Raw genomic sequence first — 13,837 nt, 5'->3', positions numbered from 1 at the left:
CTAATTTGCAGTAACGTATAAACTTTACTAGAGCATAACTCTGGAAGTATGGGTGATACAAAAACCCTGATACCATATTTGTAAACAAGATGACAATATGGAACAGGTCAGAGCAGGTCTGTGACAAAAATTGTGTTGAAAAGTGTAATCCTAAAATTGATTATCTCTTATACATCATGCAATATTTTTAATTATACATACTAATTAGGTCAAACAAAAAAATTTAGCATTCAACTAACTAGTTGTCATTTACATGCTGGTATCTGCCTTTAGCAAAGGCTACCTAGTTAGCTAAATTTATTTAGTTAGCCATGTTTTCGGAAAGCACAGCTATCTGTGTGGGATCTAAAACATGACAGTCTGTTTTATTGTTTTAAACAATAGTCTATCTCTATGACCGTGCCCCTACATTGGATCATGAGAAGGAGGTTGCATGCACAGAACTATGTGGAAGATGCTGTAGTCTCACCCATAATCCTTGATTATCCAAATTGCCTGCTAATTGTGGCAGTTTCATACAGTTGTGTCCAAAATTATTCAACCCCCAATGCTGTAAAGGGGTTTAGGGACTATAGTGTACATTTGGAATTGTATTCAGAATCAAATCCTACAAGGACGTTGTAACTACCCAAATGCAACTAAAATGACATCAATTGTTTATGTAATACAGTAGTAAATGGTTCTTATGTGGTTTCTTCATTGCCACAATTATTCAACCCCTTAAAGACTACCACTCTGAAGAACAGAGGTTCATACAGGTGCTTTCCATCAGGTATTGAAAACACCTGTGGATGTCACCGAGCAGCAATCAAGCATAATAAGCACCAATTAGGCAGCTTTAAAATGACTGTGATACTCAGCTCCTTCTAGACATTTACTGGTGTGGTTACAAACATGGTGAAGGCAAGAGAATGGTCCAGGAAGACAAGAGAAGAGGTGATTTCTCTTCACAGGAAGGGCAATGGCTATAAGAAGATTGCAAAGATGTTAAACATACCAAGAGACACCTTAGGAAGCATCATTCGCAAATTCAAGGCAAAGGGCACTGTTGAAACGCTACCTGGTCGTGGCAGAAAGAAGATGCTGACTTCGACTGCTGTGCGCTACCTGAAGCGTAGAGTGGAGAGAAGTCCCCGTGTGACTGCTGAGGAACTGAGAAAAGATTTGTCAGATGTGGGTACAGAAGTTTCAGCCCAGACAATAAGACGCACACTGCGTAATGAAGGCCTCCGTGCCAGAACTCCCAGGCGTACCCCCTTGCTGTCTCCAAAGAATAAGAAGAGTCGACTGCAGTATGCCAAAAGCCATGTGGACAAACCACAAAAGTTGTGGGATAGTGTTCTGTGGACTGATGAAACAAAATTAGAACTGTTTGGGCCCATGGATCAACGCTATGTTTGGAGGAGGAAGAACAAGGCCTATGATGAAAAGAACACCTTGCCTACTGTGAAGCATGGTGGAGGGTCAATCATGCTTTGGGGCTGTTTTGCTTCTGCAGGTACAGGGAAGCTTCAGCGTGTGCAAGGTACCATGAATTCTCTTCAGTACCAGGAGATATTGGATGGAAACGTGATGCAGTCCGTCACACACCTGAGGCTTGGGAGACGTTGGACCTTTCAACAGGACAATGATCCCAAGCATACCTCCAAGTCCACTAGAGCATGGTTGCAGAGGAAAGGCTGGAACATTTTGGAGTGGCCATCGCAGTCACCAGACTTAAATCCGATTGAGAACCTCTGGTGGGACTTAAAGAAAGCAGTTGCAGTGCGCAAGCCTAAGAATGTGACTGAACTGGAGGCCTTTGCCCATGAAGAATGGGCGAAGATACCCGTAGATCGCTGCAAGACACTTGTGTCAAGCTATGCTTCACGTTTAAAAGCTGTTATAACTGTAAAAGGATGCTGTACTAAGTACTAAGATTGAATGTCACTTGGGGGTTGAATAAAACTGATAATGCTGTGAGCACAGAAAAGACATTTGTGGTTATTTCATTATAACTGTTATGTTATATTTGTCTGACCTACAAGTGCCTCTTTAATGTAAATGTAAGCAAGATGACTGAATGATCAAAAGCAATGTCAAACTGGCCAAAACACTCAATTTCAGTGGGGGTTGAATAATTTTGGACACAACTGTAGATTATATGCAACTCAGAATAAGATAAATTTAGTTTATTTTCTATCATGGCATAAAAATGGATATGTTTCCAAGTGTATTTGACTTTTTTGCTTGGAGGTGCTCTTCAGTGTGACATGAAGATTGGGGAGGAAGTTAAGAAACAGACAGAGATATAGTAGGGATGCTATTTTTAATATACTGTACACATAAAACAAGGTTTCAAATAAGTTTTTATTTGTTGCTGCAAGCCCCTTGGCACTAATAATGTTGAGTTGCACAATTTGCTTCCACGTATGTTCAATTGTAATGTGGTTTCCAAGCGTTCGTAATGCATGGGAACCACCATACCAGTTCAACAACATAATTAGGTCATAGCAAGCTTATCTTGGGATGCATGTGTGCCAGTCCTTTTTCTATGGTGTGATAAAAATGTTCTGCTTTGTAAAAACCCAACCATAATGACCTGAACTAGATTAATTCACTGTAATTAAACACTAAAGTGATTCTAAAGTCAAATTATTATTTTTTAAAAAAAAAACGCCCCACTATCACTCCTATCCACACCCATCTCTAAACACTTACCTGACTCCTGTCACCTCTCCAGCGCTGTCTTGGCTGCAGCACCACTCCCTGCACTACCTGGTCTCACAGGACACACTGAGGGCAGCGGGAACCATAACGCGCCTGCTGCTTTTAGTCAAACTCCTGTGAGGAAAGAGCAGGGGGCCGGGCTTGCTGTGTGCGTTTAAGGATGCGCACAGCTCTGCTCATGAATGTATGAACATGACTGCCTACTTAGTATCCAGCTTACTAAGGAAGAGGGTGAAGTGGACAATACCGGTGGCAGACTTCCAGAAGAGGAAGTAATGGACCTTTCTGTGCAATATTGTTGCATAGAGCCAATAATCAGAACATCTTTTTATTAAACCGCTTCCCGTCTGCCCTGTAGCAGCAATACTGCTACAGGGTGGCACGGTTACAAAAAAATCACGTATATATAGTATACATTATTTCACATTTTCGGGTAGGGGGCATGTGTGCCCTACCCACGCTGCTATTTGTGTCCTTGACTGTCAATCACCAGGACCCAGCCAGTGATTACACACCGGCACATGATGATCGAGGATTATTACCGACGTAGGGAGGGAACTGTAAGTAAACAATACAGTTCTCTCCCCTGTCAGTTCCTGCACACTGCTATGCAAGGCTTTGCATAGCAGAGCAATACAAAGCAGTGTGCTTGCAGTGAAGCGCACACACACACAGTACACAGTAAAACAGCACACAGTTAACCCTTTAATCACCCCACATGTTAACCCCTTCCTGCCAACTGCCATTCGTACAGTGTCAGTGCTTTTTAGCACTGATCACTGAATTGATCAATGCTCAGAAAATATTGAAATATATTTTGAAATATATTGAATATGGCCAAAACTGTAGAATTTCAAATATATGTCAATATATTTGGGAAGAATATTTTTAAAATATATTTCAAACATATTTTTCTTCCATATGGGTATATACCGCCATTTGTAAATGCTATACCTTTCACGTAAACCAATTAATTTACACGTATTGGGATTTTTTTTTGTAGCAAAGACATGTAGAAAAATACATTTTGGCCTAAATTTATGATGAAATTTGATTTTTTTTTTAAATTTTTTTACTGGACATGTTTAATAGCAAAAAGTAAAAAATATTCTTTTTTTTCTCAAAATCGTCTGACTTTTTTATATAGCGCAAAAAAATTAAAATGCACAGGCAATCAAATACCATCGAAAGAATGCTCTGGTCAGGAAGGGGAGTAAATCCTCTGGAGGGCAAGTGGTTAATGAAAAAAAATGATCCTTTAGTACCAATTACATTTTCTACCCCAGCCCAAGTCTTTACAGCTAGAATGGCTGTACAAGCAACTGGAATGGCAATCTTAGTAAGATTACAGTGCAATCTAAGAATGCTCAGACAGGTTACAATCAGCTGTGGAGATTCAGATTCAGGTTATAATCAGCTGTGGTCCTGTGGTATGGAGGAATTATAATTATCATGTGCGTGTGCAAATAACAATGTCAACATAAAATTTCATACCTTTGCGCCTGTGACGCCAATTTCTCCAGGAAGTCCAACTGGTCCTGCATTACCCTGCATGAAAATTGGACATTTTCAATCTTTTTTTATTTATTATGTATTTTTTGAATATATAAATAATAAATAATTACAGCAGAACACAAATAGTTAAAGCAATACACCACTTACAGGTAGTCCAGCAACACCAGGACCCTATTAGGAGAAAAAACAAAAGTTTATAATAATACTAACAAACAGACAAAAGGTGAGTGATGTAAAGCAATAATACTCACTGGTTTTCCTGGAAGCCCTGGCAGCCCTAGCTGGCCCTATTAAACAATAAAAACAGTTATATAGTAATAATTTAAAAAACTAACATGTAGTTATTCCTTTTTTCTAAACAGACATATTTATCACAGCAGTTGAGCTGAAAAGTTAAACTCAATAAAAAAATTAATTAAAAGTCACAGGATAATCTCTTTTTAATATGCATTGCTGATCCTACACTACAGTTTTCGATAGAGTAGGAAACAGTTAGACCCTCTGTCATATTTACTGTATTTATGTCCGTGTCCCTAACAGGGAGATTCACCCTTTTCATTTGTCCTGGTAACCATTGTCACTAAAAAAAAAGTGAGTAGTGACAGTTCTGGCCATTTTCCCTTTGGATCTGGTGTGTATTTTGAGGGGAAACTCCCTGCCAAAATCAAGAAAAAAAGCATAGGGTCCGGTTTTCGGCTGCACTAGCGTGAGGAAAATACTGCTGATAACCGGCAATTGTCAGAGGACAGATTGGCACCGATCAACAGGGCATTGATCATCAGTGCCCTGATGATCAGTGCCCAGCAGTGCCACCCACCAGTGCTGCTCACCTGTGCCCAGCAGTGCCACCCATCAGTGCCACCCACCTGTGCCCATCAGTGCCACCCACCTATGCCCATCATTTCCTTGTAGTGCCACTCACCTGTGCCCAGCAGTGCCACCCACAAGTGCCCAGCAGTGCCGCCCATCAGTACTGCCTGGTAGTGCCACCTGTCAGTGCCCAGCAGTGCCACCCGTCAGTGTCGTCAGTCAGTGCCACCCATCAGTGCCCATCAGTGCTGCCCATCAGCGCCCATCAGTGCTGCCTATCCGTGCCACCTCATCAGTACCCATCAGTGCCGCCTATCAGTGCTGCCTATCAGTGCAGCCTCATCAATGCACATCAGTCACTTTTGACAAGTTTTCCTGACACCAAGAGAAAAATGGTGAGGGATCTCCAGCAGATTGACAGCCTCAACTCTGCTCCTTTGAGCTGTGTGAAAGGCGTTGTGACTCTTTCCTCCAATCAGCTCTTTTCACCGTTAGGGATTGCTCGCTCGGCGTCACGCAGCTGTGCGCCGGTGCTGGATCCCTGTCAGCCGCAGTGGTGTGAGTGCGCATGTGTGGGAGCGTGCAGTGCACGCATGCGCACTAGCGTACACATCACCGCAAGGCGGGTTATTTAATTCGCTAACACAGTTTAGCCTATTCCTTCTGGTCTATAATGCCCTGTCCTCCATAACCAGCTGCTGTGCGCTGGTACCGGATCCCTGTCAGCCGCGGCAGTGCGAATGAGCATGTGCGGGAGCGTGCGGTGCACGCATGCGCACTAGAGTACATGTCAATGCAAGGCGGGCAATTTAATTTGCTAACACAGTTTAGCCTATGCCTTCCGGTCTATAATGCCCTGTACTCCATAACCTGATTCTGTTGCCTGTATCTGATCTGACCCTGACTAAGAAAGAACTCCATCTGCACTGACCTGGCTTATGCCTGACTATCCGCCTGCCTGCTCCCTTGTACCAGATCCGTCCAATTGATCCTGACCTGGCTTGTCTGACACTGCTGCACATACGCACCAGTACCTGCACCTGCCCGTATCCTGGTTGCCTCTATACCTACCTGCTGCTGCACCTGCGTTCCAGCACCCAAACCTGGCCTGCACCCTGGTTACCGCTATACCTATCCGCTGCTGCACCTGCGCTCCTGCATCCGCACCTGGCCTGCATCCTGGTTGCCACCATACCTGCCTGCTGCCGCACCTACGCTCCTGCATCCGCACCTGGTCTGTATCCTGGTTGCCGCCATACCTGCCAGCTGCTGCACCCATGTTCCTGCATCCACACCTGGCCTACATCCGGATCTTCTGGGTCCTCACCTGCCTACCTTCATCTCCAGTGACTTGTGCCACTCCTGGCTCGGCACCCTCTGTCCCCACTATCAGAGGCTCCAAGCGGGAGTAGTAAGGGGACTCCTCCTCTCCACGTCAGACTCCCCAACAAGGTATGTGACAGTACCAGAAGGCCATGTCGGAGCCTGAAAGAGGGGCCTCTCCTCTAGAAGAGATCTGTCAGCACATTGCGGCAATGACACAAGCCGTCAAGGGCTTGCAAGAGGGATACAACCAATGTGAAAATCATTTTCAGACCCTGTCTGCACCCACACCCTCTGCCAGCACCGCAGCGACATCTGCATCTGCCCCAACCATCGCTTCAGGAGCTATGATGAATCCGGCAGTGATGATGCTCTCCCCGAAACCTAGGGTTCCCAGACCTGAAAGGTTTTCTGGTGATTGCAACAAGTTCAGGGCATTCTGCAATGCCTCTGAACTTTATTTTGCATTACAACCTCACACTCTTTCTTTAGAGGCAAGCAAGGTTGGGTTTGTGATATTACTCCTCCAGGGCGAACCACAGGCCCACCATCTGCTGGAAAAGGAAGACGTCAAGCTAACTTCCTTAAATCGCTTCTTTGAGGCTATGGCTCAGCTCTATGACGATCCCCAGCGATCTGCATCAGCAGAAGCAGCACTCCATTCTCTTCAGCAGAGCCGCAGGGCAGTTGAGGACTATGTAACAGAGATTAGGCGCTGGAGCGCTGATACCAATTGATACCAATTGGAATGACGCTCTCTTATGCTATCAGTTCCGCTTAGGCCTTGCTGAACCCCTTAAAGATGAGCTAGCTTGAGTCAGGGTACCAAACACGCTGGAAGAGCTCATTAACCTGGCTATCCAAATTGACTGCCGGCTTAGGGAACGAAGGCTGGAAAGGTCCGCCGGACAAGTTCGCCCTATGTGGATGCTACCCAGGGTACCACCTCCAGCGAACATGGTACCAACCAGTCCTGCTACACCCAGTGCTGAAGAATCCGGAACCATGCAAATAGGGTTGCTACGAACCTCACTTACCCCGGAGGAACAACAACGCCGTCGACAGGGTAACCTGTGCCTCTATTGCAGAGAGCCCGGTCATTATATACGAAACTGTCCTGCAAAGCTACGTAAGTCTCTGACCACCCTGCCCGCTAAACTATCAACTGCAACCATCAACTCTGCTCACCTTATCATTTCCATTTCATTCCAGCTTCCGGGAAGAACCCTGCAAGTGCCCGCTATCATTGATTCCGGGGCCTGCAGTTGTTTTATCGATTCAACATTTGCCCTGCAACATCAGATACCCTTAAAGGCCAAAACTCAAAGACTGACAGTGTACTTGGCTGACAGATCCAACATTAAGTCTGGGGCAGTCACACAGGAGACTATCCCACTACCCGTGGTAGTATCTCCATCTGCCCACAAGGAACTACTTTGCCTGTTATTCCATCACCACTGTTTCCAATCATCTTGGGGATCCCATAGTGGTTACAGGCCCACAACCCCAGCGTAAACTGGGTATCTGGTGAAGTGGACTTTCAGTCGGCCTACTGCCTTGAGCACTACTTGCCCCAAAGTCCTGCTCAACCTGTGCCCTTACTATGTATGCTGAGGTAAGCCAAGTTGTTCGTGCAGCATACCATAACTTCCTGGACGTCTTTAGTAAACGTGGTGTAGACAGCCTTCCATCTCACAGGCCCTACGACTGCCTGATCAAACTTCTACCTGGGCCCGAGATTCCCTTCGGTCAGGTCTTCCCACTATCAGAGCGTGAGTTGAAAGCACTGAAAGACTACATCAAGGATAATCTTAAAAAGGGGTTCATCCACCCCTCCACCACACCAGCAGGTGCAGGTATCTTTGTAGAAAAGAAAGATCATTCCCTCTGTCCATGTGTGGACTATCGAGAGTTAAACAACATTATGGTTAAGAACAGATATCCTCTACCATTAGTCCCAGAACTATTCCAGAGGCTCAGGTCTGCAACCGTATTTACCAAGCTGGATTTAAGAGGGGCATACAATCTCGTAAGAATCCAGGAAGGAGATGAGTGGAAAATGGCCTTCCGTACCAGATTTGGGCATTTCGAGTACCTAGTCATGCCCTTCGGACTATATGATGCCCCTGCAACGTTTCAGCACCTGGTAAATGACATTTTCAGAGACTTTTTTGATATTTTTGTGATTGTGTACCTTGATGACATTCTGATCTTTTCCACATCCATTGAACTTCACCAAGGACATGTGCAGAAGGTCCTTGGTCGCCTCAGACTACACGGACTATACACAAAACCGGGAAAATGCGAATTCGAACGCAAGAGCATTCAATTCTTAGGATTGATTATATCCACTGAAGGCTTCAAAATGGATCCCCAGAAAGTCTCCGCCATCCTGGAATGGCCTGCACCATCTGATAAAAAAGGCATACAACTCTTCATAGGCTTCGCAAATTTTTACAGGAGATTCATCAAAGGATTCTCAGCTATCATCACTCCTATCAACTAACTGACCAAACAAGGAATCCGATTCTGTTGGAAACCAGAAGCCCAAAACGCTTTTGACTCTTTAAAGGGACTTTTCACCTCAGCACCCATATTAAGCCATCCGGATCCAGCACTACCCTTTGTGGTAGAGGTAGATGCCTCTGTGAATGCTGTTGGGGCCGTCCTATCACAGCGGCAAGGCCTGAAACTCTTGTTTCATCCAGTTGCTTTCTTTTCCTGTAAGCTTTCCCCTTCAGAGAGAAACTACGATGAGGGGGGACCAAGAATTAATGACCATCAAGTCAGCCTTGGAGGAATGGAGGTAACTTTTGGAGGGAGCAGCACACCCCATTCTGATCTATACTGATCACAAGAATCTGGAGTACCTGAAGACTGCGAGACGTCTAAAACCCCGACAAGCCAGGTGGGCACTTTTTTTCTCAAGGCTCATATTCCACATTACCTATAGACCAGGCTCCAAGAACATCAAACTTGATGCCCTGTCTAGGATGTTCGATGATCCTAAGGATCCTCCTACCCCTGATGCAGTGTTCTCAACAGGCAACTTCTCTCTTTTACAACCAGACCTTTTTTCACAGATCCAACAGGCATCCTTAGGGGCTCTGTCCCCACCAGGAGTAACTATCCACTAGAGAAGGTTTACTATGGTCAGGAGACAAGATCTTTGCACCTGAAAGCACCCGATTGGCAGTTTTAGGGTTATGTCATGGCCATCCACTGGCAGGACATTTCGGGGTCCACAAGACCTTAGACCTAGTGCAGCGCCTGTTCTGGTGTCCTGAGTAAGAAAAGGAATGCAAGGCTTATGTAAATTCCTTCCCCACATGTATACGGAACAACGGCAACAGAAGCAAGACCTGGGGATTATTGAGGCCCCTACCAGTCCCTAATCGACCATGGAAGATGATATCAATGGACTTCATTGTAGAACTGAAACCATCAGAGGGATGTTCGGCCATTTTCGTCATAGTGGATCGTTTTATTGCCATGAAGGGAGTACCATCTGCAGCAGAGACTGCCCAAACCTTCATATGAGAGGTGGTGAGGATCCATGGTGTTCCAGGTAACATTGTCTCGGATCGAGGGGTACCGTTTACTTTGAATTTCTGGAAAGCACTCTGTGAGAAGTTGAAAGTGGGACTCTCACCCTCTTCCGCTTATCACCCTCAGACCAATGGCCAAACGGAAAGAACCAACCTGTAAGGGATTTCCGTCAAGAAGAATCGCGATTGGAAATGCGCATGCGCATAGGAATTCCCACAGAAGAATTGCCGGTTGTGCGCATGCGCACGGGAATGCGCGATCGCACACATGCACGGCGAAGATTAGCGCCAGACGGCCTATTTAAGGAGTGCCTCTGCTCATGCTCAGTGCTGACTGGTCTTCAGCTCCCCCGTGTCCTGCTTGTTCTTGTGTGATTCCTTTGTTGCTGACCCAGCTTGTTCCTCACCTGACTCTGATTGCTCTCCTGATACTGGTTCCTGACTTTGGCTCTGCTCCTGACCTTGGCTTTTCCTTCTGATTCTGTACCGTGCTGCCCGACTGTTGATGACCCTGGCTATTCCATGACATTGCTCCTGTGTCTTGTCCTCACTACCTGCCTTGCTCTGGTGCACGCCTGGCAATCTACAAAACTTGCACTGCCTACTACTACTGTGCCAAAATCAGAGGATCATCAGCCTTCCAAGGTCATCATCTGCAAGAGCTGCAAACAACAACTACTGGCACTCTTGTTCCCCTGGGTCCTAGACTCCCTCTGTTCCAACTCCAGCGGGGTCAGGGCTAGTGACACAAGTGAGGCCGACCTCGTCATTTCAGTCTCCCATCAGGTACGTGACACAACCAGACCTTGGAGCAATACATTCGCTGTTTTACGTCATTCTCCCAAGATGACTGAGTATCACTTTTACATTTGGCCGAGTTTGCGTATAATAATTCAAAACACTCGGACACAAGACAGTCTCCCTTTTTCTCCAACTATGGATTTCATCCTGCATTCCTATCCAATTTAGTGCCTGAATCATCAATTCCTGCGGTCCAAGACACTTTTTAATTCCTTCAGCAGAACAACAAGGTGTTACAGGAGACAATTACAAAGGCTCAGTTAGACAACAAGAGATTATTTTACAGGATAAGGAAGAAGGACCTGGTCCTGGAACCTGGCGAGGAAGTATGGTTGTCAACAGCCAATTTAAGGTTGACTTGTCCTTCAAAGAAGCTAGGCTCCAAGTTCGTGGGACCTTTTCCAGTAAAAAGGAGGATTAATGACGTAGCATATGAGCTTACATTACCAGAATCACTAAGGATCCACCCCGTAATTCACGTTTCATTGCTCAAAACTTCAGTCTCTAACCCCTTTCCAGGTCGGGAATTAGGGCCACCTGAACCAGTGATCATCAACGGTAAAGAGGAATATGAGGTAGAGACAATTTTGACTGTAGGAAAAAGAAGAACCAGCTACAATATTTAATTAAATGGAAAGGTTATGGACCTGAAGACAATTCATGGGAACCGGAATCCAACATCCACGCTAAAGACTTAATCTTGGCATTCAGAAGCAGACATCCAGAGAAGATGGCCCAGTTGGGCATCCAGAGGCTGCCCTTTGAAAGGGGACTGTCAGGGATTGCTCCCTTGCCATCACGCAGCTGTGCGCCGGCACCGGATCCCTGTCAGCGCGGGAGCGTGTGGATGCGCGCATGCACACTAGCGTACACGTCAACGCAAGGCGGGCAATTTAAATCGCTAACACAGTTTAGCCTATGCCTTCTGTTCTATAACATCCTGTACTCCATAACCTGATTCTGTTGCCTGTATCTGATCTGACCCTGACTAAGAAAGAACTCCGCCTGCACCGACCCAGCTTATCCCTGACTATCCGCTTGCCTGTTCCCTTGTACCTGATCTGCCCGATTGATCCTGACACGGCTTGTCTGACACTGCTGCACATACGGACCTGTACCTGCACCAGGCCCGTATCCTGGTTGTCTTCATACCTACCTGCTGCTGCACCTGCGTTCCTGCACCCGAACCTGGCCTGCACCCTGGTTACCGCCATACCTATCCGCTGCCGCACCTGCGCTCCTGCATCCACACCTGGTCTGCATCCTGGTTGCCACCATACCTGCCTGCTGCCGCACCTACGATCCTGCATCCGCACCTGGTCTGTATCCTGGTTGCCGCCATACCTGCCAGCTGCTGCACCCACGTTCCTGCATCTGCCCCTGGCCTGCATCCAGATCTTCTGGGTCCTCACCTGCCTACCATCATCTCCAGACCCACCCAGCACTCGTGCCACTCCTGGCTCCGCGCCCTCTGTCCCCACTATCAGGGGCTCTGAGCGGGAGTAGTAAGAGGACGCCTCCTCTCTTAACTATCAGCTGTGATATCGCGGTGAGCGAGGCTCGTCCCTGTTTTCTTGAGGCTGTCATTGCTGGTGTCGGCTAGACACCCTGTTTGTGAGTGCATTTCTGACGTTTTAATAAAACATTTTGGTTTTAAACGTACTGCACCATGATTTCCTTTTTTGATTCCCCGAACATTATCTATGGTATGGAGACGTGATGACTACCTGCTGTTAAAGGCTATTCCATATTGTGCTGACTGGCTGCTTGCAGTATATTGCTCCCAGTTTGGATTACTTCTGCTGATCATCGCTCCCAGAGCAAACACTATCTTTGCTGACTTATAATCTGGTCAGCATGGAGCTCTGGTGAGTGTACCCATTTAATTCGGTGGTGGATTTTTTTTGCACGGTGTTTGATTTATACAAGATTTCAGAACTGTTTAATTACTTTGTTATGGTGGATGGACTTTTATATGAAATGTTTTCTATCACGGACATCATTATTTTAAACTAATAATTTTTGTATTTACTTATATTTAACACATTCTTTGATTTATTCACATTTTTGCAAATAGACAGGCACAACTTATATAGGAGGACTAGTTTCATCTTTCATCTGTATCACCTGAGGCCAGTCAATTCACTGGGTTTATGCAGGGGCATATTTGCCACAAGGCAAACAAGGCGTTTGCCTAGGGCGGCACTTATCAGGGGGGCAGCGCGGCGGCGGTAGTGTCGCCCCCTCTTTCCCACGGAAGGGACGCTTTCATGAGAAAGGGACAGGGGCTGCTGTGTCTTACCTGTTTCCGCGACTCCGTGTCCTACGTCGGTCCAGTCCACCGGCAAGGAGGCAAAGCTTGGAGAGGAGGAGCCAAGCAACAGCACGAAGATCGAAGAACATCTGTGGATGGCTGTGAATGGTAGAGGGAGGGAGCCCGGGCAGGAGCAGGGGTCAGCACAGCAATGTACAGTGAGGAACAGAAGTATTTGAACACCCTGCTATTTTGCAAGTTCTCCCACTTAGAAATTATGGAGGGGTCTGAAATTCACATTGTAGGTGTATTCTCACTCTGAGAGACAAAATGTAAAAAAAAATTCAGGAAATCACATTGTATGATTTTTAAAGAATTTATTTGTCTTCCACTGCTGAACATAAGTATTTGAACACCTGAGAAAATCAGTGTTAATATTTGGTACAGAAGCCTTTGTTTGCAATTACAGAGGTCAAACGTTTCCTGTAGTTTTTGACCAGGTTTGCACACACTGCAACAGGGATTTTGGCCCACTCCTCCACACAGATCTCCTCTAGATCTGTCAGGTTTCGGGGCTGTCGCTGAGCAACACAGAGTTTCAGATCCCTCCAAAGATGTTCTATTGGATTTAGGTCTGGAGACTGGCTAGGCCACTCCAGAATCTTGATATGCTTCTTACGGAGCCACCCCTTGGTTATCCTGGCTGTGTGCTTCAGGTCGTTGTCATGTTGGAAGACCCAGCCACGACCCATCTTCAATGCTCTGACTGAGGGAAGGAGGTTGTTGCTCAAAATCTCACAATAAATGGCCCCATTCATCCTCTGCTTAATACAGTGCAGTCGTCCTGTCCCGTTTGCAGAAAAGCACCCCCAAAGCA

General features: G+C 46.1%; 1 protein-coding gene across 1 annotated transcript in view; it reads right to left on the bottom strand.

Moving 5' to 3' along the window:
* The window catches only part of COL9A2 (collagen type IX alpha 2 chain), a 101,747-nt gene that overhangs the window by 48,672 nt on the left and 39,238 nt on the right, over window positions 1–13,837 (bottom strand). Inside the window, exons 6-8 of the mRNA XM_089673877.1 lie at window positions 4,476–4,511; window positions 4,372–4,395; window positions 4,204–4,257 (exon numbers count right to left, since the gene is read on the bottom strand). Of these exons, the coding sequence (XP_089530003.1) occupies window positions 4,204–4,257; window positions 4,372–4,395; window positions 4,476–4,511 (114 nt within the window). The remainder of the gene's footprint in view (window positions 1–4,203; window positions 4,258–4,371; window positions 4,396–4,475; window positions 4,512–13,837) is intronic.

This window comes from Staurois parvus, unplaced genomic scaffold (genome assembly GCF_062004578.1).
Source record: "Staurois parvus isolate SC_StPar_1 unplaced genomic scaffold, SC_StPar_1.0 ptg000145l, whole genome shotgun sequence".
Classification (NCBI taxonomy): domain Eukaryota; kingdom Metazoa; phylum Chordata; class Amphibia; order Anura; family Ranidae; genus Staurois; species Staurois parvus.
The sequence above is the reverse complement of the archived record's forward strand: the minus strand, read 5'-3'. Positions and strand labels throughout refer to the sequence as shown.